Source organism: Alligator sinensis, unplaced genomic scaffold (assembly GCF_000455745.1).
Source record: "Alligator sinensis unplaced genomic scaffold, ASM45574v1 scaffold989_2, whole genome shotgun sequence".
NCBI classification, from domain to species: domain Eukaryota; kingdom Metazoa; phylum Chordata; order Crocodylia; family Alligatoridae; genus Alligator; species Alligator sinensis.
In genome coordinates, this window is record NW_005842162.1 from 1,877,786 (window position 1) to 1,901,175 (window position 23,390).

A 23,390-nucleotide genomic window follows, 5' to 3' on the forward strand; every position below is an offset into this window, starting at 1 on the left:
GCTGTTGTTCCTAGTTACTCCAAGGGGTGCCCTGGTAAACAGAGCATCTCCTATTCATTGCTGCCCCTTCCCCACCAATGAATTTGTGGAGGCTGAAGAGATCCAGGGCCCTCAATCTCTCCTTGTAGGGCTTTGCCTGCAGGCCCCTAACCATACGAGTGGCCCTCCTTTGAACCCTCTCGAGGTTGTCTACATCCCTCTTGAAGTATGGCACACAAAACTGGATGCAATACTCCAACTCTGGTCTGATTAATACCGCATAGAGGGGAAGAATCACCTCCCTGGACCTGTTCTTCATACTCCTGCTAATGCATGATAAAGTGTGGTTAGCTTTACTGATTGCTTCATTACATTGACAACTCGTGTTCATCTTGGTGTCAGCAATGACTCCCGAGATCTCTTTCTGCTGCTGTGCTGCTGAGAAGGTCCTCCCCCAGCCTGTAAGTATGCTGGTGATTTCCTTCTCCCTAGGTCCAGCACCTTGTACTTGTCCTTATTGAACTGTATACTATTATGTTCTGCCCACTTTTCCAACCTTTCCAGATTGGCCTGGATTCATTCCCTACCCTCTAGTGTGTTAGAGGGTAGGGAATTTGTTCTCTACCATCAAGCTTCTCCACATCCTTTCTAAACTGTGGAGCCCATGAATTTATAATATATGAAGCTCAAAAAGACACAGCACACTAGTCAAAAAACAGTCAAAATAAGTCAAAAGATACTGTATGATTAGTCCCGTAGTCATTATAGTTAAATACGTGTCTCTTATTCCGATTCAAAATTTAGCCTTCTTGGGTGTCTTGACAGTGCATTCAATACTTCACTATCAGTCATTTCTACACTTGAGGTTTTTAGCTAGAGCTGAAAAGAGTCTCCAGGGCTGTGAACTAGAAGAGAGACATTAATAGGAAGGACTAACAGACAGCAAAATTGCAGAAGAAAGGATAGTTTGAATAGTGAAACATCAAGACCATTAAAAAGAAGAAATGGGTTGTTAATACCTATGGAGTGAAGAAATGATATCAGGAATCAGAGAGATGATAATCAGCCATGAAGTCAAATGACTGTCTCAGCACTGGCTGAATAGAAATGCCACTGCCCCTGCCAGGCAGTTGGTTTTAAAGTTTGAGTGCAGCATGTATTAAAGGAAGGTTGCAACTGCGCCACTGCACCACCCTGTATCCACCCCTGAACATATACACATCAGCATCATTGTACAGGAACATCTGAAGCTAATGCAGTATCTTTTTCCTTTGTTTTGTGTGGACAGCCTGCAAGGAAACATGCCTGACTTGTACCAGTGGATTTGAATGTACATCATGCCAAGAATCTATGCTAATGAAGCATGGGCAGTGTGTGGCATCATGTGGGGAGGGATTCTTCCAGGATTATTTCCACTGTGCAGGTAACTTTATGGGATACTTTGTGTACAGGAATAGGTCCAAGCTGCACATACTTTGTATTGAGAGATCCGCCGTCAACATGGGTGTAGATGCTTGCAACATTATAAAATCTGAAAATAACAGAATTTATATAGGATGGCAATGATAGCAAATGGGGGAAAATTAATTAAAAAAAAAAAAATTTAGCTCACTTTTGTTTTAAAAAAATTGCTCCTGAATGTCCTAGCTCAGATTTCTCAGTGCTTTTCTCAGTTGTCCTATTACGATATAGAAATCTAGCTTTTGAAAATGTCATTGGGAAGTCGAGGGAGTAGGGGACATAATTACTATATTTTACTGTTGGCCTAAAATCCAGAACCATGTGCTGGAATCCACTGCATGGATATATTTTTTGTGTTCAATACTGGCTTATTTTCAATTAATGAAACCCACCCTCGCCAGGAGGCTTTGCTCAGAGATGTTTATTATAGTTAATTAAGGATGGATACAGGGTTTGGCTGGAGCCAGAGAGAATCTCACATAAAATATTTTTATAAGCTCTTCTGCCTTCTTTGACATTTTCATTTGTTTGGTTCATGCTTTTCTGTCCGTTGTAGACCAGCTATTATAGTAGCTGTTCTCAGCAAAAAAGATGTAGGGAACATTACAATGTTAATTACAGTCACAATTTCACAAAGCAGTGAAATGTGTTTGAACGTTTGTATCTTTGTCTATATCTGGAAGCTGAGATTCAGATTGGAAAATGTTGGTTTTCTGTTTGATTCAACCCTTACATAGTTTTCATGGGCTCCCCTCATTCCTTTGAAGTAGTCTTAGTTAGCCCAAACTAACTAAGATTCAGATCCTTTTTCATCCTGCTGGCTATATTTTCCCTAAAGTTAGCACTTTTCCCCTCATGCTACTGGTCTTTTCTTAGAAAAGGTTTTAATTCTTCCTGAGACTGTAACTAAGCCAACCACTCGAACACCTGCTTAATTTCTTGAGCAAGTCCCCATGACTTCTGTGGAATGACTTGCTGGTTTAAAAGTAAGTAGGACTTCTAAGAGCATTTCCAGAATTGAGGTCTACAAAATAATTGTTTCTGGAGTGTCATTTTCTTAACACTTTCTGCCTTCGAGTCAACCATCCATGTTAGGTTTGAATGCTCTTGCCTAACAGACCTTATTTTCTAGTATTAGTATTGGAGCAGCCACTGGAGACCCCAGTAAAGGACTGGGGCCACTGTCTGTTAAGTGTTGTACACACTTATGAAGAAAATAAGAGAATATACAATCTAAGTTCTTAAGCCATTTTCTAGTTTGTTTATTTTATTTTACCATTTCCTTTCCCCCCCTGTGCCTGGCACTTAATTAGCAATGCCCAGTCACTCCTAAAGCAGCGGGAAAAGGCTAATATTAATTTTATTACTGGTTTGTAGATCACTGATTGTACATTCCATTCATATTCCTACTCATGCATGTCCACGGTAGAAAGTTGCTGGGAAATTTTGTTCATGTTTCCTCGAGGGAATTAAACCAATTTGATTTAGTTCTGCCTGGCTGCATTTTCTGCATAAAATAAGGCTGGTAGAGAAAGTCTTAAAATTCAGAAGCAGGCCACATTTCATTTCCATTCAACTTGTCTTTGTATGCTTTGTTTTTTCACACATGCAGTCTGATGGTTGAAACTGGCTTTCACTTGTTCAACAGTGTATAAACACCTGCAGTAGATTTATCATAGAATCATGTACAGGATGGGCAAAGGATACTCAGCGTGTGTTAATTCATTCAGCTCCAATTAACAAACATTGAAGATCTGGCCCTGGAAATAGAAAAGACCTCTGAGAATAGCTAACCTACTCCAGCCTCTCCTGCAATTGCAGGAGGGTTATCTGCAATGTGTGAACAAACCACAATGAATCACTGTTTTTACTTCTTCTTTAATTATTTTTAACAAGACTTTACTTTAAAGCTAAAGAAAGAATTTCTGCTGGTTTTCTACACTATGTTTATAATTTGTTTTTCTGTAAAGCAATAAAGCCATTCAGAAAAAAGGGCATTTGAAAATTGGTAAGAAGAAAAAAAGTGTTTCAGATAACTAGCTCTGTGATTAATATTTATAGGTTCAGAGACAGAGGTAGGACATGAAGTCCCTCTTGTTAAAGACAATGCGATAGAAATTAATAAAATAGCTTCCCCCACTCCAAAAAAGCAAAGCTGAGAAAATGAGAAATAAATTACATCTGCTTTATAAAGAAAGGGAGAGGAAGGACTTCATTTCCCATGCCCTCATTATTTTTCTCTAGTGTAAATATTAAAGATTACTGCTCCCTGAAAAATGTAGGTAGAACTTAGGTATTGCTACATTAACTTACCCAAATGTGAATACTGAAATGCATGGCCAGTTTTTACAGATCAGAGCCTACATCATAATAGAAAGCTTGGATTTTTATTAAAGACTTATTTTTCACCATATTTTAATTAGAGATCTCTCTCCTCTTTAGAATAGGGGTCTCAGTATTACCAAACTGAATTGGTCCAGATGGTGAATTACCTTGTAATGACATATGGCATTGGTTAGAGGGATGGTTAGCCTTATTAGCCTGAAGTCAGTCAAAAGGTGGGTAGATATGCACCTTTATAGACTAACTAACTATATGCATATATATATATATAGAGAGAGATAGTCTATAAAAGTGCATATTTACCCTGTTTAAGGTTGATTAAACATACAGTACATACTGTGCTAAACATGGTGTTAAACTGTTGGAAACATTGTGCACCTTTCAAAAGACAAGCAGCACTTTCTTAAATAATTCATCAGGCACCTCTTGGGATGCAGTTAGTGTTAATCGCTTGCTGTCTCAAAACCACCTCTGATTGTTGCACCTCCAGAGAGGCAGATGAAGTTTTTGAGTAGTCTATTGACTAGGAAAACTTTAAAATAATTTATGCTCTGAATTCTGGTAAAGCAAAAGGGGGTTGAATGACTGAGCATAGAGAGCGCTAACTTTTCATATCTGGCATTGTGCTTTATGTACTAGGACTTCAATGAAACAAGTCAGTTATACCATATTGACCAGAAATTGAAGGCAGACTGGTCCTAGTCTGGAGTGCAGCAGAGCACAAATGCTTTTATAAATACATGTGCTTGTTTTCCCCAAGGGAGCCAGCACATTACAGGAATTCTTGTCTTTTTAAAAGCATTGGCCTTGACCTGCCCATGTCTTGCACTCATTTAATACTGCTGGAAGTCCTAAACTTAGAGTAAAGACAATAGTGAATCAGGCTTATGAACATGGCAGCAGCACGGTGCTCTTAGTTTAGCTTTGAAAGGAAACCAAAATATGAAAATGACTCAGCCATTCATGAGGAATAGGAAAACATGAGCAAAACCCAGCAGCCAGGTTAACGTCTTCCCCATTTCTCTCCTCAGCAAGAATGAAACAACACTGAGGATTGCAGCCTGTAAGAAATCTCCTTGAAGCCTGTAATATAATTCTGGAATATCATTTGAAACGCAGGAAAAGATTTCCATGACCTGTGTTTCTACCATTATCCCACTGGGCTCATTTACGTAATAAACATGCTACTGAGATGTATAATGTTATCAGTAAACCAGTGATAAGGCTGGTGGTGACCTTTCTGTGGCTTTCTGTGTTGTGCATGGAAGCAGTCTACACCAGGAGTTTGGGAGACCTGAGTTCTACGTTTGACACAAGTTTGCTCTACAATTGGAAGCAGGTTTCCTAGGCCTACATTTTCAAAGTGGTTAATGATAGATATTAACACCTCAGCCTTTGTGGTTTCCAGCTCAAGACACTGTAGAATGGCCTGAAATATTAAGAGTGGATGCTTAGCACATTTGGGATATGAGGCTTGTTTAAAGCATCTCAACTGAGACTCCCAAAAACTGAGGCATCCCAAGACCCTAGTCACTTTTGAATATTTGGGACATTTTAAGTTTCCATTCTGTAAAATGGGGGAGAGCAGTAATTGCATGCCTCACCTCACAGGGTTGTTAACAGCTAATATTTGTGTTAGGAGGATGGCAGGTTTTTTGTCACAAGGATCACACATAAGGATTTTGGCCCAGTTTCATCTTAAATTTTGATTAAGGCCTTGCTAGTCAAGGGGCAGGCCTGGCACACTGTTTCAGAAGAGGATTTGGCTTGGTCATGTCTAAAGCAATATGCAAAGGTATAAGTTCCTTCAGCTCCAAAGAAAATGAGCATTGCCATACTTGCAAAAGAGCTTTATCCCACTCTGCCTTTGTGCATTTGGAAGGCATGACATACTGTTTCCTGTGCTCTCAGTGTATGGCTGGCTTTAGCTCTTGCTGACATAGACAGTTGCCCAGAACCTTCTGGTCCCACCCCAGAACAGAAAGTCTTCCCCCATGCTCACACTCAGCCCTCTTTTCTTCAGTGCTTTCAGTATAGGGGTGGGAAAGTGAGTGATAAAACACTTGGCCAAGTGTATTTGTTAGGTGTGATCGTCTTGTGTGTAATGGCTGTACTCAGCCTCTACTCTTTATACTCTACTCTTTATACAACTGGAATGGATGGTGTGGAAAACAAGTGAGGAGGCTGAATATCCCATGCTGTCAAGGAACAAAATGGAATAGATGGAATTGATGCTTCTCAGTGCCTCTGTACAACAGGGAAAATTACAGCGGAGGAACAGGCAGTTAAATGCATGGTGTGTTTCTGCCCCACTCCTATAGGGTTTTTAGTTGTTTGTAGATAGTTAAAAAGTGCATGCCCCTTCAGCCTCACCCCCCTCGTATCTACATACCCTGTGCACCCTAATGCCTAGGCAAGCTACCTGTTACCTCCAGAACGATCTGAGCTGAAGATAGCGAGGATAGCTGGGGAAAAGCCTGAGAATGCTGCCCAGCTCCCCCATAGCTTGTGTTGAGACGTTTTCCCTTAGCACATAAGTTACTGTAGACAAACCGAATAAAGATATTGCAGGGAAATCAATAGCTGTTGGATTTTTGTTGGGGAAGGGGGAACCCTTCAGGCACACAGGCAGTGATAAATCACTGATGCCTGTCACTATGAGCATGATAGGTGAAGGATTATATGTGTAGGAGCATGAATCAAGTCCTGCTTGATAGTCAACAGGAGACCTGCAGCTGAAGTCCTGTCAGGATGCTTGCTGCTTTGAATGCAGAATGCATAGTTTTGCTCAGGCTATTTGTGGATACCAAGGCCAGAATGAGCAGGTGAGTTAGGCCTGATGGGGAAGCCATGCATTTAACCCAGGCCAATATGATCTTTGCCTTTTGCTGCAAATATTAGGTTCAGCTAAACTGCCTGAGAGAATTAGTCACTAGCCGCATTTGAGCCATTAGTTCTGCCCTCTCTAATGCAGCCTAAAAGGAATGAAAGAGCTGGGAGAGACAGGATGGACACAGAGTAGCCTTAACTCTTAGGGGGAAGGTGATCTGTGTGGATTCATCCTCCTGTCTCTCCTCTTCTAGTCCACCTCAGTCTTTCCCAAATTGCTATTATCCTCTTCCTCCTCAGTCTCTCCAGCCTGTTGTTTCCCAATCCTCCCTTTCTTTCTTGTCCAAGAGCAGCTCTCTAGCCAGTTCCCCTGGCCTGGTCTGGAGATTCCCTGTTTGCTTCTCTTCCCTTCCTGTTATTCCCATCAACTTGACTCTAGATGTTATTCTGTTCATGGCACTGTCATTTCAGGTTTGCTGTACCTTCTCAGCAGGTCTAGCAACCTCTGCTAAGCTGTTTGTTATCTCTGTTTCTGTGGCTTTTCCACATCACATATAACACTAGAGTCATTGCACCCCAGGGAGATAGAAAATTTGAAGACAACATTTGCTGCAGTAGAGACTTCCAGAGCTGCTAAGACCCTGCAGTGCCTTTGCAGAATCATTGCCAAAGGCAGGAGAGACGACATGGAATTGGAGAGAGAGAGAGAGAGAGAGAGTGAGCAGGGGGGCACTTTAGCCAAATGGATCTGACCTTCAGGTAGAGCTGGTTGTCTCCACATCTGGCTTGAGCCAGCATCTCCCACGTTTCCTATAAAGTGTGCTACATTCTGCCTGCCCCTAAGCTCTCCCTGCCCACAGTCATGCCCTTCTGTATTTGGCCTGTCTTTGCAAAGTGAAACATGCAGTAATTTTAGTGAGTTTTCATTTTGCAGGTAGAGGTTGCAGAAGTATCACAACTTGGCCTGCTCCTTTAAGAGACCAGCTCAGTTATCCCTATTCTGACCTGTACTGGGGGTCAGGCTTCAAAGGGAGAAAGCCCAGCAGTTGGAGGTTGGTTGGGAGGAGGGGCAGGGGCAGATCTAGAGGAGGTGCAGTGGTGCAGTTGCACGCCTCCCTTTCAGACCATGCCATGGAAACAGCAACCAGGTACTTTTTAAAGTCCCCAAGAGCTGCTCCTGCCCAACTCCAGCTAGGCTATGCAAGGAGCCACGGTCAGCCTGAAGACAGTGCAGTGGTGGAAGCAGGCAGGATTCCCCTGTCTGCCTGGTCCTCCAGGTGTTCCCCACCAGCCTGGGAGCAGGCGCAAGGAGGTGAAACCTGCTTGCCATTACCATTGCCTCTGGCTGAGCCTGTATCCCCTTGAAGCCTGGTTGGAGCAGGGCAGGAACAGCTCTGGAGTTCTCCCTACCTCTAGGTTAGCTGACCCAGTGGGGGTGGGAGAGTAGTGGCAGCAGTAGATGGCAGAGGATGGGAATGGGAGGTGAGAAGAGAGGAGGTGCTGCTGAACACAGAATGGGGTGGGAGAAAGATTCTTACCTGATTAGGGGACTTAAAAATGTCCCCAGCTGCTGCTTCCATGGTATGATCTGCCCATCTGGATGGAGAGGAAGCTGGGACTGGGGGTGCAGCCATCCCTTCAGTTCTGTTCACTGTTCCCACTCTACCCTTTACAAAATCCTGGATCCATTCCTGAGGAGGAGAATGGATAGGCAACATTTCTGGGGGAGGGTGTGGTGGGTTGAGAAGTCCATTGAATTGTGAGCTGTTTGTTAGTAGTGGTAGGAAGGCTTCTTTGCTGCAGGCTGTTGGATTGAATACAGTCCAGGAGCTGGCAGCAAGGTAGTAAGAGAGCCTATTGCTGCTAGGGTCTGAAGATGGTGCCCAGTGAGGCTTTGTGCTGGTCTTGTCTCTGTTGATTTGGACATAGTGAGCTTGTCTACACGAGACACTAAAAGTGCAGTAGACTAATTCTACTGTGCATTAGTGCATCACGGCAAAAGCCATGTTAATTTACTAATGTGCAGTAGAATTAGTCTGATGCATTTTAGCATCACTTAAAAGACATGTGCTGGTGCTACTGTGCAGTAGCTTCGATTTACTGCACATTAAGTTAGTAGCTGTTATTACAGGTACTAAACTTAGTGCAGAGTCATTATGGTGCATTAATGCATGTGTAGATGTGCCCACTGTTTCTTACCCAGGAAGGGAGGAGAATGCAACTGTGACTTCTCCAGGCAGGCTAGTCATGCCTCAGACACAGGAGTTCTGAGGAGACTGAGCTTGGGGAGGCTGCAGTCAGTGTCAAATTGCTTTGAGAGGAGGCAGTCCAGGATAGCATGTCTAGTTACATGCAGGATTTGTATAGGGGAGGGAGGGAGTCAATAATGGAAAGCACTGTTGAATACCTAACTGATTTGGGCCCTGTCAAATGTACATATTATAACCCCCAAATGCATGGTTATAGATGTAGGAAGAGAGAACAAAAGTTATGGGACAGGATTGTATCGTGGAAAGCTATGACTCTGGAAAGGACCTAGCAGATAAGCAAGAGAATATGTGCACTGGTGCTGGAGCACAAAGGATAATTCAGCAAGGCAGTATACCCTGTGCATGGGGCATTGGTGAGTCTGTGCCTGGAGTACCATGTCCAGTTCCTGTGTTTCCACTTGAAAAAAAAGATTCTTCAATAATGGAGAGGGTTCGGAAAAGTGCTCTACAAATAATTCAAGGTGTGGACAGCCTGTCTTATGCTGAGAGAATTAAGGATTTCAGTCTACTTACGCTGTGGAAGAGAAGGTCAAGAGGTGCCTTGATAACAGTCTGTAAGTACACACAGGGGAAGAATATATCCAATTTTAGGGAGATTGTGAATTAATCGTAGTAGTATGGAATGGCTGGAAGTTGAGGCAAGTGGTAGGAACAACTCTATACCTGGAGTTGTTCAGACATACCTGTGAAGTTGATGTTAGGGCATCTCTATAACAAGTTATTCAGACATAGGTATTTTTAAATTCAAAATCATGATCCAAATACAACTTTCAAGTGTCAACAAGCCCTCAGAAGCATTAAAATTAGAATAAAGAGGCAGCTTTCCACAAAGGAGGGAAATTAACCTTTGGAACAGGTTGCTCAGGGAAGTGTTAAACCCATTATCGCTTGCAGTCTTTAAACTGAGACTGGGTGTTTGGTTAATAGACATGCTCTAATTGAAGCCCAACTGGATGAGCTTGATAGCAGTCAGGTATGTTAGAATTCTTTCCACTGCAGGAATCACAGTGAAATTCTAAGACCTGTGCTATGTAGGAGGTGAGACCTGACAATCAGAGTCATTCAGTGATATTTGACTCTACAGATTGGAGACTGACTGTATCATTCTAGCCAGGAGAAGGTAGGAGTGAGGCAAGAAAAAAATGGGAAGGGAAAAAGATAAAGAAGAGAGTAGAAAATTGCAAGAGAATAGAAGGGAAAGACTAGAAGGGATCATAGGCTGGTCTAGCAGACAGATCACTGGCCATGAATTCAACCCTTATGAATCCAATGTCTAGCTCTGTCACAGACTTCCTTTGTGACCTTGGGCAAAGCATATAGCTTCTCTGTGCCTCAGTTTCCCATCTGCAAGGCTCACAGGAAAGTTAATATCCATCAAAGAGCTAGGTGCTCAGTTGCTGTGGTGATAAAGGTTACGCAACCAGGTAGATGCTTGCTCAAACTTGTTAATAAATCAGAATGATGCTTCCCTCACCCCCATGTAACAAGGAGAATGGAGCAGATAAAAAGGGAATTAAAAAAACTGTGATTGCAGGGAGGCGTAAGTTACTTCTTGTTTTCGAAGGTGCAGGTAGGTTTAATGTCAGTGCAGCTGTCTACCTTGCTTTTTAATTGCAGCATCCACTTCTTTTCCCTGTCCTCACTTGCCCCACAAGATTAGGTGTGTTCTTCTCATATTGAAAACGAGCATGCTCTAATCTATTCTGGGCCAGTGTGTACCTTGGGTCTTTTATTGTTTTTTCTAAGCAGATTCTAATTTAAACTCTCTAGAGCATGCTAGCATTTTCCCCTTCTGAACTGATATTGTCCCCTTCTGATTACTGTGTTGCATAGCCTTCATATCATATTTGCAACTTCTTCTGCTTCAGAGGTATCTTTCATATATAATTTGAATTTCTGAGTACAAGTGGTGTTAGTATAATCTGGAAGATGGTGGTAAAATATCCTGTAAAACCACACTAAGATGTGTGCATTTTAGGATTGAATAGACATACCTTTGAAGCACTCCAAAATCTTGCTTCAATTGGAGCAGTTCAAATTTGGAGTTCTTCAGCCCCATGCAAACTTCTGGGCCCTTCCCCTCTGTGTCTTTGGAGTGCTTCAAAGTATCCATGAAGGCATGTAGTGGTGGTATTCTGGAACTAGGGGTGTCTCTGGAGGTTCCCTGAGGACATCTACATACACAGGAGAGCTCTCTTTAGCTGTCCACCCTGCCCACTTTTCCCCTGTCCTTTTTCTCCATTTTCTTTGAGGGTCATCTTTGAAGCGGGTCAGCCGTTTTTTTCAGCTGTTTTTAGAGTCCTTCTTTGGGTATGAACATCTGTACCCTTGCTTTTTGTAGAGTTTCAAAGGCACTTGGTGTGCATCAAATATCAAATCTGTTCATTATATCAAATGCAGTTCTAAGAAGTGGTTGTAGCTTTGTGAATGCTAGTGTATTCATGGCAAATGCCATGAGGGTCCTGTTTCCCTTCAGAATTCAGAGAAAGACTACAAGCACATACCTGTCTTGTTGTGAAATAATAAAGTTAAAAACACATTTTGAACATATTTCTGCATAATCAGGGGAAAAATCTAATAGCTTAGAGTACTGTAGTTCATGCAGGTTATATGAGTACAGGCAGCACATGATTTAACACGTATCAGCCACACAAATACCATAAAACCTAATCACACCAGGCTGAATTTTCCTGGCAGTTTTACAATTTCATCAAAGTCAATGGCATCCCCCAGCTGTGTCAGAAAATGGAATTTTGCTCTGTATAACCATTCATTTTACTGCAAAAAACTATATTAATAGATTGCTTTATTCTATTTTACTGTATGTTTCCATGTAACTGTAAACAAGGGAGATGTATGTATCTGTGGCCTGTATGGCAAATATTGCATCATTCAGGATCATCTGCAATAGCACTACATGCTAGCCTTACTTCAGAGTTTGCCCAAAGATAGATATAGCAGACTTCTCAATTTAGTAGGGCCGTGTCCCTTCTACCTTTTGGCCATATAAGGGAAAAATATTCTGGCTGCGCACAGTATGCTTCACATGAGAACTGCCCAGAAAAAGACAGTTTCCACCTGTCCCCAGGAATTGCTTATTCCCTGCTGAAATTCATTGGAAATGGAGTTCAACTATTCATATTCCAGTGTCCTTTTGCCATCTGCCTCTGGGATGACTCTGGTCCTGCAGTTCAGTTCCATGAGAATGGATCTTTATGTACTTTAAAAGTCCCATTGCTGTCAGTGGGCGCCTACATGGGTACAGGAGTCTGTTGGCACAGATCTGATTGCAGGGTGCAGGTAGAGCACAGCACCATGATCCTGGTCAGTGCTACTCGGATACCAGCATTAACAGTGTTTAGAGCTGCTCCTCTGAAGGTCTCATTGCAGCTGTGGGAGCTGTTCTGATTTATACTTACCAGTCATTCTGCAGGAGCAACTTGCACCCACCAAAGGGTGATTTCACCAGTTGCAGCACAGCCAGGATTTTTGGAAGCAAGTAATACCAATGTCTTTTTAGGAATAAAAGTGTAAATCAGTGAATTCCCACCTAAATCATTTTTTAAAAGTCAGTTGTGATTTGGGTTGTTCACTAACCTCTTAGCCCTTTCCCCTGCAGCTTGTCACGAATCCTGCTCCACCTGTTGGGGGCCTGCTGAGAACAACTGCTTGGCCTGCAAAGACCACTCTCATGTATTAAAAGCAGGGGTCTGTGTGACCAGCTGTGGCCAGGGGTTCTACATCAGGAATGGAATCTGCAATGGTAAACCTCCACTTTTTGTTTTCTCGTACAAGAATTTTACATGTGCATTTCTAACAGAAATCTCTGTTCCATTCAGCCAGGCAGCAAACATGGTGCCATACGTATCTTAAAATGCCAGGCATGCCCTCTTGCATGAATATTGGGTGATAAAATGCTGCCATTTGGTTTATAAGGTTACTTGTTAATTTAAAATTTTCAGATGTTGAAAGGTTTAAGCAGAACAGCATGAAAGCAAAAACAAGATGATTCTTAGAGCTTGACAAATCCACTTGTTTGTGGAAAGAGATGGCCTTTGCCAGTAGGTTGCTTGAAGTTATGAATTTATCCAGTGCCTTAATGATGAATGCCTACAAGACAAGTAGGACTTGGGGAGTGGGGAGGCCTGTTAAAAAGAAGGAAAGAGGGGGAAGTAACTTTTAGTAGATCCAGGTGGATCCTGAGAATAAAAAACAGGCTAGCTTAAGGAATTGCAAGAAGATTGGACTAGATCAGAGAGGGCCAAGCTTTTTGGCAGGTGTGCTGCAATTAACCTCACACCCTCCCTAAGTGTCACTTCAATCCCCTTCCCTGATCTGCTGCTCTAGTTTCTGCTCCCTGTCCTATGTTCCCTGCCAGATCTGCTACTGTCCATGCCATTTGTAGCATACATGCTGCACGTGGGCCACCCCTGGACAAGACCATGGTCTGGGTTGTCCAGAATCATGTCTCCCAAAGCAGGCAGCAGTAGCTGCTTCGGAAGAAGGTGCAATTAATTTTGCAGTAGGCACATGTAGGATAATGTGCCCTTGCATAGGTCTCATCTCAACTGCTGGTAGTTAAAGACTGACTTAAACCCTGATGCCTAGTAAAATTAATTGCCAATGTTTCTGCCCCTTCTAAATGGAATTGCACTTTGACCATGTTTTTCCTTTACCTGGTGAATGTTTATATCAGTGAAATGTTGTTTGTATGAAGTTCACAGAAAGTTAATCTTGCACTGGTAGCTTACACTTGTTTTTAAACATGGAAATTTTAATTGGTTTAGATTCCCCCAATTTTCAAAAGTAATGGGTGATGCTTTTGAAAACTTGAGTTTGTGGGTGCTCTGCTTCAGACACCTCCTAGTTTTCTCAGGTTCTCAACTTCGACAGTTTGCATTTGGGAGCTGTAGTTTCTCAGCATCTCAGAGAATCAGATGTTGGCTATCCTGAGCTGAGCATCTAAAATTAATGTTTTTTGGTGGACATAGAAGCTGTTTTTGAAGAGAAGTCAGTCAGCTGCAGAACAGGAACATTTGCTGGGTGAAGTTTTAGCTCCATGGAAGCTTTGTCTTTGGCTTCAACTGGGCCAGCATTTCCTGCTGTACCTCTCAGGTGATCAGTTGCAAAGCTCCAAGGCTGAATAGCAGAGAGTGTGTTTGCAACAGGAACTGGTCACTTTTTTCTCAGTTTTGACTTTTTGTTGAAAAATTTTCTTCAAACTTTGATTAAAAGAATACAGGACAATATTAATAGGATGCTTGCAATTTCTCTACCCCCCCCCTCCCCACCCATTTTTCAACATGTGAGAAATCCATAGTCTGGTGCTTGTATTTGTCAGATAATTTCCATTTATGAAAAAAGTTGTACAATTTTTGCCTGTTCATGGACAAGTAGTGAACAGTATAATGTTCTAAAACTGCAAAGGTTTTCTTCTCTGCTGTTGCATTCATAGCAGGGGAAAGAATGTATACACACTCCTTTCCCCTCTGAGGCTCAGTGGAATAGAAATTTATATTTAAAAAGAAATTTTAACATGTCTGCATAAGAGATTGGCACCCCCATGATTTGGTGCTGGCGTTAGAACTCTTTAAAGTGGGTGTTTGGCTTTAGTGCAGAATGGTCCTTAATTTGGCAACATGCTAAAGTGAGCTGCAGTGGTGCAAACTCATATATATTATGGCTCTACACTGTATTAATGAAGTTACACATCTGAAAAAGTCCCTAACAGCACTTATGTGTAAGAAGAGAACCTTTTAATGGGAACTGAATGCAGACCAGTGCTGTGCCGAGCCTGCTGCTGAGAGAGAACCTGAAATGCTAGCTCTTAAGAAAGCTGTGAACTCCCCTACCCTCATTCATCTCTGTAGAGGATTAGTGCTCAAGCATCTTTCTGGTGGAAAATGACAAATTGTTAACTATATTTTACAATTTATCCAGCCAGGGGAGTGGTGGGACGTGACCCTGTTTTTTCAAGTGCACAATTATACTGAGAATGGGAGGCCTCTGGGATTTGCAAAAAACCTCCTCTCACTGAGTGTTTTCTGATAATCTTCCCCTGTTGCAGTAACATCAGTGCAGCTCTGACTGTGATAGCACTAGTGGGAGGTAGCTGGGGTAAACCAGCTGCTGATGTTTCTCCTGCTATGTCACACTGAATCCCAGAAGTTATTTAGGTCAATTTGGGATCTGTTCTATCTTCATTTATACATGTATCTCCACAAATGTTGCTAGGCAGGCAGTGAAAGGAAAACTGATGATGCATAGGTTTGATATACTGTTACACATTGAAGTGTCCTTGTAATGAGGAAGAAATTGGGCACAGTTATATTATATTTGTTTTTAAGTGTGCATGGAGATTAGCGGCCTTGCTGTTTCTTTCCTGATGAGTTCATTTCATTAACAACTCTCCCTTTGGGCAGCTTGTGACCAGTCCTGTGAAACATGTTATTCAGACCGACTGAGTTGTTTAACATGCGCTTCAGATAGGGTGCTCCACAGTGAGAAATGCATGTCAGAGTGCCCGGCCGGATACTACGCAGGCAGCACCCGGAGATGTAGAGGTACGAGGCATTCCTTCCTGACCTTTCTGATGCCCTTCAGGGCTCAGTTCAGAGCACATCATCTTTCCTCTGGGTATTTGCAAATGGGAGGGGAATTGTAAAGGGTACAGAATTGTTTTAGAGGGCAGGAGATTTGAGTTTTTACATTAGTTGGCTCACTAGTGATGGATTATATTCAGTGATCTCTTTTGTAAAGCATTTTGAGATCTATGGATAAAAAGGACTGTATTAGAGAGAATTATTATTATTATTATTTTACAAATTCTTACTTGTCATTATTTTAACATCTGGTGGAATATTATGGATGAGCACCAATTGAGGAGTGACTGTTGTCTGCCTGATACAGAAACCAGCAGTAACCACTGCAAGCAGAGTATTACTTGCAGATGTATTACAGTGCTTTACTCTTTGTTCCTCCTTCAGCTTGCCATGAGTCATGTTCCACCTGCACTGGACCACTGGCCACTCACTGCACTTCCTGTCCCCTTTCCCTGGCATTACGACAGGGCCAGTGTCTGTCTTCCTGTGGAGAGGGCTTTTATCGTGACCATGATGTCTGCAAAGGTAAACTAGATCTTTTGAAAAAGAGCCTGGGTTGGTATAAGTTGGCTTTGCTCCATTGGCTTTGACACAGCTATGCTGACTTATACCTGCTGAGCTTTTGGCCTCTTATCTTATACTGAAATGCGCTGAGGGATGTGAAACTCCTGCTTTTTGCTTTGTAATTTATTCCAGAATGAGAGAACACAGATTTTCTCAACAAGTTTGTAGGTTTTTTTTCCCTTCAGGATTTGGTTCTGCTGGAGATTTTTTTTTCCTCTACACAGTGTGAATAAGCTTACATTCACAGGACTTCCCACAATTACTCTGATGACTATAAAAATGTTCATGACTTTTACATTCATGTTCACTTGTATGGTGGATTTGCTCAGACCAAAGGCATATTGAAGCAAGGGAAAGCATAAATTCAGAAGACACATTTTGCTCTTCCCATAAACCTTTCAAAGACATCATTTTTCTCAGCTTCCCCCAAATAGGCAGTGTTTGTTTATGCAGCTCTGTAAGTAATAGACATGTTGAAGTGCCTGAAAGGCTGAACAGCAGTTTTCTCTGTGCAATTTTTGAAGAAGGTATTTATTTATTTATTTATTTTATGGTGAACAGATGTCAAACTTTTACAACTGTAAATCACCATTTTGCTTAATAAAACAAAGCATTCTGTTAGGCACTAGTAAAACTTTTCAGGGGTAGGGGCATGAGCCTCACTTGGTTAATCATTTAAAGTACAGGCTGGAATTTACAGAGGTTAGACATTTGTCTAACTTTGCTCCCTCTAAGATTGGTGGTAAAACTCTCATTGACTTCAGTGGGATCGGGATTCGTGCAGCACTGAGGGTTTTGGAGACACCCTACCTATGCTGAATGCTTTGAAGCATATCTTGAAGGGGACAATTCAGCATTGACAGGTCCATGAGAAAGATGGTATACAACCCATTTTCTCCTATCTCTCATTTTTATGAAAGGAGCCTTTTGTTTACATGGGGACTATGCTGTGTTTGTCAGTTTAAGGCTGGTGCTCTGATCTGTGGTTCATGTTCTTCTGCTCATGTGCAGGTTGCCACCCATCCTGTCATGCTTGCATTGGCCCAGAGAGCTTTCACTGCACACGGTGCAGGGAGCCAGAGGAGGCACTGCAGCTGGAACAGCACCTTGGGGGAGCTCTGCACGGTGTCTGCCTCCCTCAGTGCAACACTCATTTCTACCTTGATGTTGCTGGAGTGTGCAGACGTGAGTAAATGAGTCACTCAGATGATACTAAGGTGCTTATGTACAAGCCTGTGTCAGCTTTTAAATACTTGGGATGGCTGGTACCATGCACAGCTGGAATGTGCATGGTTTTTTCATGCTACAAACTACCACATCTCTCTGGTGGCACAAAGGAAAAATGGCCTGAAGTATGTATTGTTTTACAACCTAAGTGCAATCTTCTAAGGATGATCCTGAACGCTCTCTCAAAAGGGGAGTGCCAGTGTTTTTGAGAAACCATATAATTAAAAAAAAATGTGTAAGGCTCCAAAAGATATAGTTTTTATGGCCCATTGTGCAGATCTGCATTAAGGGGTGGATTCTGCTTTATTGAAGTCAATGGTTGGAATTTCACCCTGGGGTGTAATTGGAACAGGAGACAGATGATGGATGGCTGTCCAGCTTGTCTCTGGGAGAGTTTGTGGCTTTATTACAGCAATGACTTAGCAATTTCAGATGCTGCTCACCTTTCAGCCATGGTAATACTAATACTTTTCAGTCTCCTGAAGCATCTATCCATTCCAAACAGGAAGCTTGTTATTATAGGGTAGAGTTAGCCAGAGAGACTGATCTGGTGCAGTTAGAATACACGTGGCCTTGCTAGCCATGCTGAGAAAAGACTCTTGTAGGCTGCAACTATGGCTCGTGCGACTAGTCCGTAGATCCAATGGCTGCTTGAAGTTTTGCACAGCTGGTCTGTGCATAGGAATGACAAGTCTTTCACAGAGAGAGCAGATTGGGCAGGTTCATAGGTGAGCGTAGGAGTCTTGAACCAATTCAATCCACCCCAAGTCTGAATGGAGATGATACTTCTGCAAATGGTATGTCTGAAGAAAAAACTCACGAATCCCTGCACATGGTGATCATTCTCATCAGCCAGATATACTGCAACAAAAAGGATTCTACTAAGCTTCTTGCTTTCTTCACTTTAAAAATGACTAACATTTAATATGAATCTAATAAATATTGCATTTCGCATATTAGTTTTGGATAATTTTGGAGGTGCCTGTGTAAATTCCTTTCTTAACTGAGAGAAGTTCATAAAAGAGGAAATACACATTGTTTTGCAGAACAGTTTTGTGCTAACAATGAGGCATGCAGGCTGTGACAGGTATAATGCTCTGCCTTGGCTCTTAAAGGCATCAGTGCAAAGTATGTCTCCATGCTGTGCTCAGTTGAACAAGTTCCAATCCAAAGGAATTTGTGTCTATGTAGATTTAAGAAATCAGAGCAAGTGAAGACGATGTGCCTCTGTCTTAAGCATTTTCTGTGCCAGCCTTAAACACATAATTCAACTGCTTCTGAAAATACCTGTTACAAGAATGTGTTCTTTTATGTTTGCCAAGTAAAACAGCAGTCATTGTTCTCAGTGAGACTACAGTAAAGTGCATGGAGAAAAATAACTATGGCTTGTATTTTTCTGGATTAATATAATTATATCAGGGCAGATTCTCAACTTGTACAACTTGTCACAACTTTGTCAGAGGTATCAAACTCATCCAATATTAGGCCAGATGAGTGGCATGGGGACAGTCCACAGGCCACATCAGGCCCACAGATTGGCTTCATATGCCAGAGCCAGCATGCAAAGACAGTCCTTTGCAGGTGCCGAAAGCAGCTCACTACCCAGATTGGCCCTGTGTGCCACATACAGCATGCACCACCCCCAGCTTTGCAATGCATGGAGCCTGTTAAGAGTACATGGTGTATATGGTGCCCACACTGGACTGGGAGGGGCATGCTGGCTCTGGGCTGTGGAGCTGGTCTGTGGGCCTGATCCTGACTGGCCCCTGTATGCAGGGCCTTTCCAGAATGGGTGCTACATGTAGTGCATGCCCTGAACCATTTTTGCATACTGTGTGCAGTGTGCATGCCAGGACTAGCCCTATGTGCTGTGTGCAGCATATACCAACCCAGCCCCATGTGGGGCCAGGGCCAGCATATGTTGCATGTGGGACTGATCCATGACCTGCAGACAGCGCTGCAGGCCAGCTGATAGAGCTTTGTGGGCCTTCTTTGACACCCCTGGTTTAAGTTAATGGCAGCATAGCAATTAACATCAGCTGAGAATCTATCCCAGAGTCCATTTGCTGTTCTGACAGCAGATACTGGATGATTCTGCAACTCTTGGGTCATGTCCACACTGATCTGGCACTACTATGAGGCATGTCCCACCCACTCACTCCTACTCTGCATATGCCAAAGCACAAAATGAGGCAGTGTAACCACTTTTGGGTGATACTATATGTGTGCCCCTGTTATGGTCCTGGGTATGACCGTAAACTGCATCTGACTGGAGAGCCTAGTGACAATGTGGTGGGGCTGCTTGTGGTCGGGTAGCTCCTATAAAATACCACAATGTTGCAACCTCCAGAGTAAGACAAGTATAGAGCACCTCAAAACTCTAGCCCCCGCTGCCTTGTGGGTACTACTTAGTTGGAGAAAGGATAAGGAACATCACCCTGACAGAAATGCACCCTTGCTAAGGCATTAGGCAGCCAGCAGCAGGTCTTATCTGTTGCTTTCCGGCAGAAGCTACAACCATTGAGATACTGAATGTTTGGATTCAGTCTAGCCTTTGGATTTTGTCTCAATGGTCTAATGTGGGGATGGTGGGTCTTGGGCAGCCTCCATTCCTCCATATTTTTGCCTAGGCACACTTGTCAAAGGTCTTGGTTACTAGACCTCTTACACGTACACCATGATCCAGAGGATTGAAAGTTGCTTACTGTATGTGTGCCCCTGAACGTTTATGGGACAGAGAGCCTAAGAGTACTGCTGGGCGGCACACCCTTGGGACTACCCAGAGGCAAATGCATTGCCTCATTGTGGAGAGATGGTACATGTAGAGTGGGGATAAGTTAGTGCAGCTTGCCTCAGGGTGGTGCTCTGGGTGTGGCATGGGGGCAGTGTAGACAAGGCCTTATACACCAGTTGTGCCTTTGCCTAAGGAAAAGCAACTCCATGGAAATTGAAAGAGGGAGCTAAACTACTGCATTCAGATACACAACCTATAAATAGGGTGACCATATGGGAGAATTGGAAATTCCGGATACTCCCGGCCATCCTCCTCTCTCCCAAGTTAGTGGCACTGCCGCAGGCAGAGGCAGGGGTGGAGTGGTGTGGTGCACTGGCAGCAGAGTTGCCTGTCTGGCACACCAGGCTGCTCCATATCATTCTGCCTCCCCATCAGACTGCACCCTGTGTCCCTACATTTCTAGGATGCTTATTTTTATTGTCACTGGCCCTCCAGGGACTGGTCTTTGAAATGTGGGAGTGTCCCAGCTAAATCAGAGTGTATGGTCACTCTTCCTATAAAAACCCGCACAAATATGATTGAGCAGAGATGAGTAACACTGCTAAACTGGGTTGGGCAAGAATGCTAATGCATTCCTGTAGGTTGTTAGCATTGATATGCAGAAACACCATTAGAGCCAGGGTTCCCAAATGGTGGGCCGTGGGCTGTGGGCCATGGTTAGAGTCCTTTGGATCATACAGATGTTCTGTGTCTTGAATAGGGTTTTCAGTCAATGTTTGAGTCATAAAGTGCATAATAGCCCCATGCAAAAGTTGGGGGTTGAAGATGCTCCATTGGCCCAAAAATTTTGGGAACTGCTGCATTTGAGGAAAGCTGTAAGGAGTTAAAATGGCAACTCTTCCCTCTAAAGATAGTTTTCAAACATTTGTAAATGCTCCAACCAACAAATGCAAAATGTACAATAGGCATAGTACATAAATGCCTGTAAATATGGACCATTTCAAAATCCGGGGGGGTGGAGGAGGGGGGGGCGTTGAAAAGTTTTCCTTAACAGCCTTAGTCTTCTGCAGACATCTGATCTTTTTTTTTCATTCTTGAGATTCTTTGAGATCAGTGGGCTTGATCCATCCTAGATTTCAATAGCATTGGCTGTGCATTGGCCTAGCATTGTGGCCAAGTGGAAGATAGAACTGCACAAACAGGGAGGGCTCCTGAGCTCTGTTCCTTGCTGTTCACAGACCTGCCGAGTGACCATGGGCAAATTGCTTCCCCTCTCAGTGCTTGTTTCCCCTGTGATATTTGGTCCATCTGTTTTAGGTACACTATAGGCTTTTTGGGTGGCTATAGACATCTCCAACACAGTGCATTGGAGCAGACTTGATTAATCCAATTGTATCCAGTTTTGGGCTCCAAAATTCAGGAAGGATGTGGAGAAGCATGAAAGAGTCCAGAGGAGAGCCATATGCCTGATCAGAGGACAAGAGAGCAGGCCTTATGAGGAGAGGCTGAGAGCCATGGGACTCTTCAGCCTGGAAAAGCACAGGCACAGGGGTGACTTGGTGGCTGCCTATAAGTACATAAGGGGTGTGCATCAGGAACTGGGAGAGAGCCTATTCACCAGGGCATCCCAAGGGAAGACAAAGTCCAATGGTCACAAACTCCTGGGAGACCGTTTTAGGCTGGACATAAGGAAAAACTTCTTTACTGTCTGAGTCCTCAGGGCCTGGAATAGGCTCCCTCCAGAGGTGATGCAAGCACCTACTCTGGATACTTTAAAAAAATACTTGGATGCCTATCTTGTTGGGATCATTTGACCCCAGCTGACTTCCTGCCCTTTGGGCAGGGGGCTGGACCTGATGATATTGCAAGGTCCCTTCCAGCCCTAATGAATATGAAATCGGTCTGCTGGAGCTTGCTAATTAGCACGCTCCAGCAGCCTTAGTGTCTTGTGCATTCAGTGTCCCCGTGCTTCAAAATGGCAGTGGGGACACTTTAACTAAAATGTCAAACGAACTTTAGTTAAAGTGTCCCTGCTACCGCTCTGAAGTGCAGGACTCTGAATGCACAAGACACTGCAAACGCTTTAATTAATGTGGCTCCTGAGAGTCACTTTAATTTAAAGCACCCCTCCCCACCTCCAGAGCACATGTAAAGGCGCCTTTCGTGACTGTACTTACTATATGTTATATACTGCCTACTATGATGCGGCCCCTTATCTCAGCCAGGGCTCATCTCAGCCAAGGCTGCTGTGATACAGCTTTGTAATAATCTGGGAAACAATAGGGTCATTAATTGGACACTTTGCAGGGATTTATTCTGTTTTTCATCTCAGCTCTTACCCATTTCAAGCTGGATGTCCCTGTTGATTGGGACAGAGTACCTTATTAGCTGAGAAATGAAGTGACCAGCCTTCTGTGGAGTTGTGGCTACTGCCGTGGTGCTGGGGCCATTGCCTTTGAATGGAACCATGGGAAAGAAGTTTCTTCCTAGAGCCATGCTAGGGCATGGAGTGATAGCAAACCATGAGCTGTGGTTTCACTCCTTCCCACCTGTGGCTTGGCAGGAGCTCCAAGATATTCCAGGGAGAAAGGGATGGCAAAACACTACCGTATGCATCTAGGCTTCCCATTTCAAGTACACATGGTTCCTCTACATGGGGAGAAATGTGGGAAAAGTTGATGATGCAGTTACCCCGGGTTTCTCTTTGCCTTTGAGACATGTGTTAATACCACCTTTGTACATTTTCCTATACTGCTTCCTTTTGCTGGCAGAGATTTCTGCGAAGTATACACCTACCTATTGCCTAAGGGGAAAAGGCAAGCTAGCTGGTAAGTGTAACTGTCTCTGTCCAGAAGCAAACACAAGTGGGAAACCTGTTGACTTTCTTTTTGTTTTGTTTTTTTTCTCCTGCAGAGTGCCATGCCTTGTGTTCAGCCTGTATAGGCAGCACTCCCCAGAACTGCACAGCCTGTGCGTATCCCCAGGTTCTTCATGATGGCATGTGCCTCCTTGCATGCCCAGAAGGACTGTACAGTCAGGAAGGTCATTGCTATGGTAAGTGCACAGCACAGCACCTCAAGCACCTACTGCCAGAACTTCTTACTCAAACTTTTTGTAGCTCCATTATAAACAGTTAGAAAAGTTGCTGGATTACATGAGGTTATTTAGCGTTATTGGTAAAGAAGAGTATGGTCCAGTTTCAGCAAATAGAATACCTTACTAGTGGGGGAGAGAGGCTTACATGTTAAATCAGAAATTGTAATCAGCTTTGCTTGACTGGACTGGTTCATTGCAATAGACTCAGATGGTGGCCTCAGCTACCAGTGAGGGAGGAGAGTACTTTATTATGCTTCAGAAGGCTTAAGCAAGACTCTGTGTTCA

The 23,390-nt window shown here is 43.2% G+C and overlaps 1 protein-coding gene across 18 annotated transcripts in view; it reads left to right on the forward strand.

Annotated features, from left to right (window-relative positions):
* FRAS1 (Fraser extracellular matrix complex subunit 1) overlaps positions 1–23,390 on the forward strand; it is a 418,617-nt gene that overhangs the window by 236,547 nt on the left and 158,680 nt on the right. For 15 of the 18 annotated variants that reach the window (XR_003094532.1, XM_025206555.1, XM_025206564.1 and 12 more), the window contains 7 exons: positions 1,268–1,402; positions 12,502–12,645; positions 15,305–15,445; positions 15,869–16,009; positions 17,060–17,233; positions 22,781–22,837; positions 22,923–23,063. Coding sequence is in view for 17 of the 18 variants with exons in the window: in XM_025206555.1 (XP_025062340.1) it covers positions 1,268–1,402; positions 12,502–12,645; positions 15,305–15,445; positions 15,869–16,009; positions 17,060–17,233; positions 22,781–22,837; positions 22,923–23,063 (933 nt within the window). In the remaining variant the exon portion in view is untranslated. The remainder of the gene's footprint in view (positions 1–1,267; positions 1,403–12,501; positions 12,646–15,304; positions 15,446–15,868; positions 16,010–17,059; positions 17,234–22,780; positions 22,838–22,922; positions 23,064–23,390) is intronic. The other 3 variants (XM_025206556.1, XM_025206571.1, XM_025206562.1) reach the window with 2 other exon arrangements.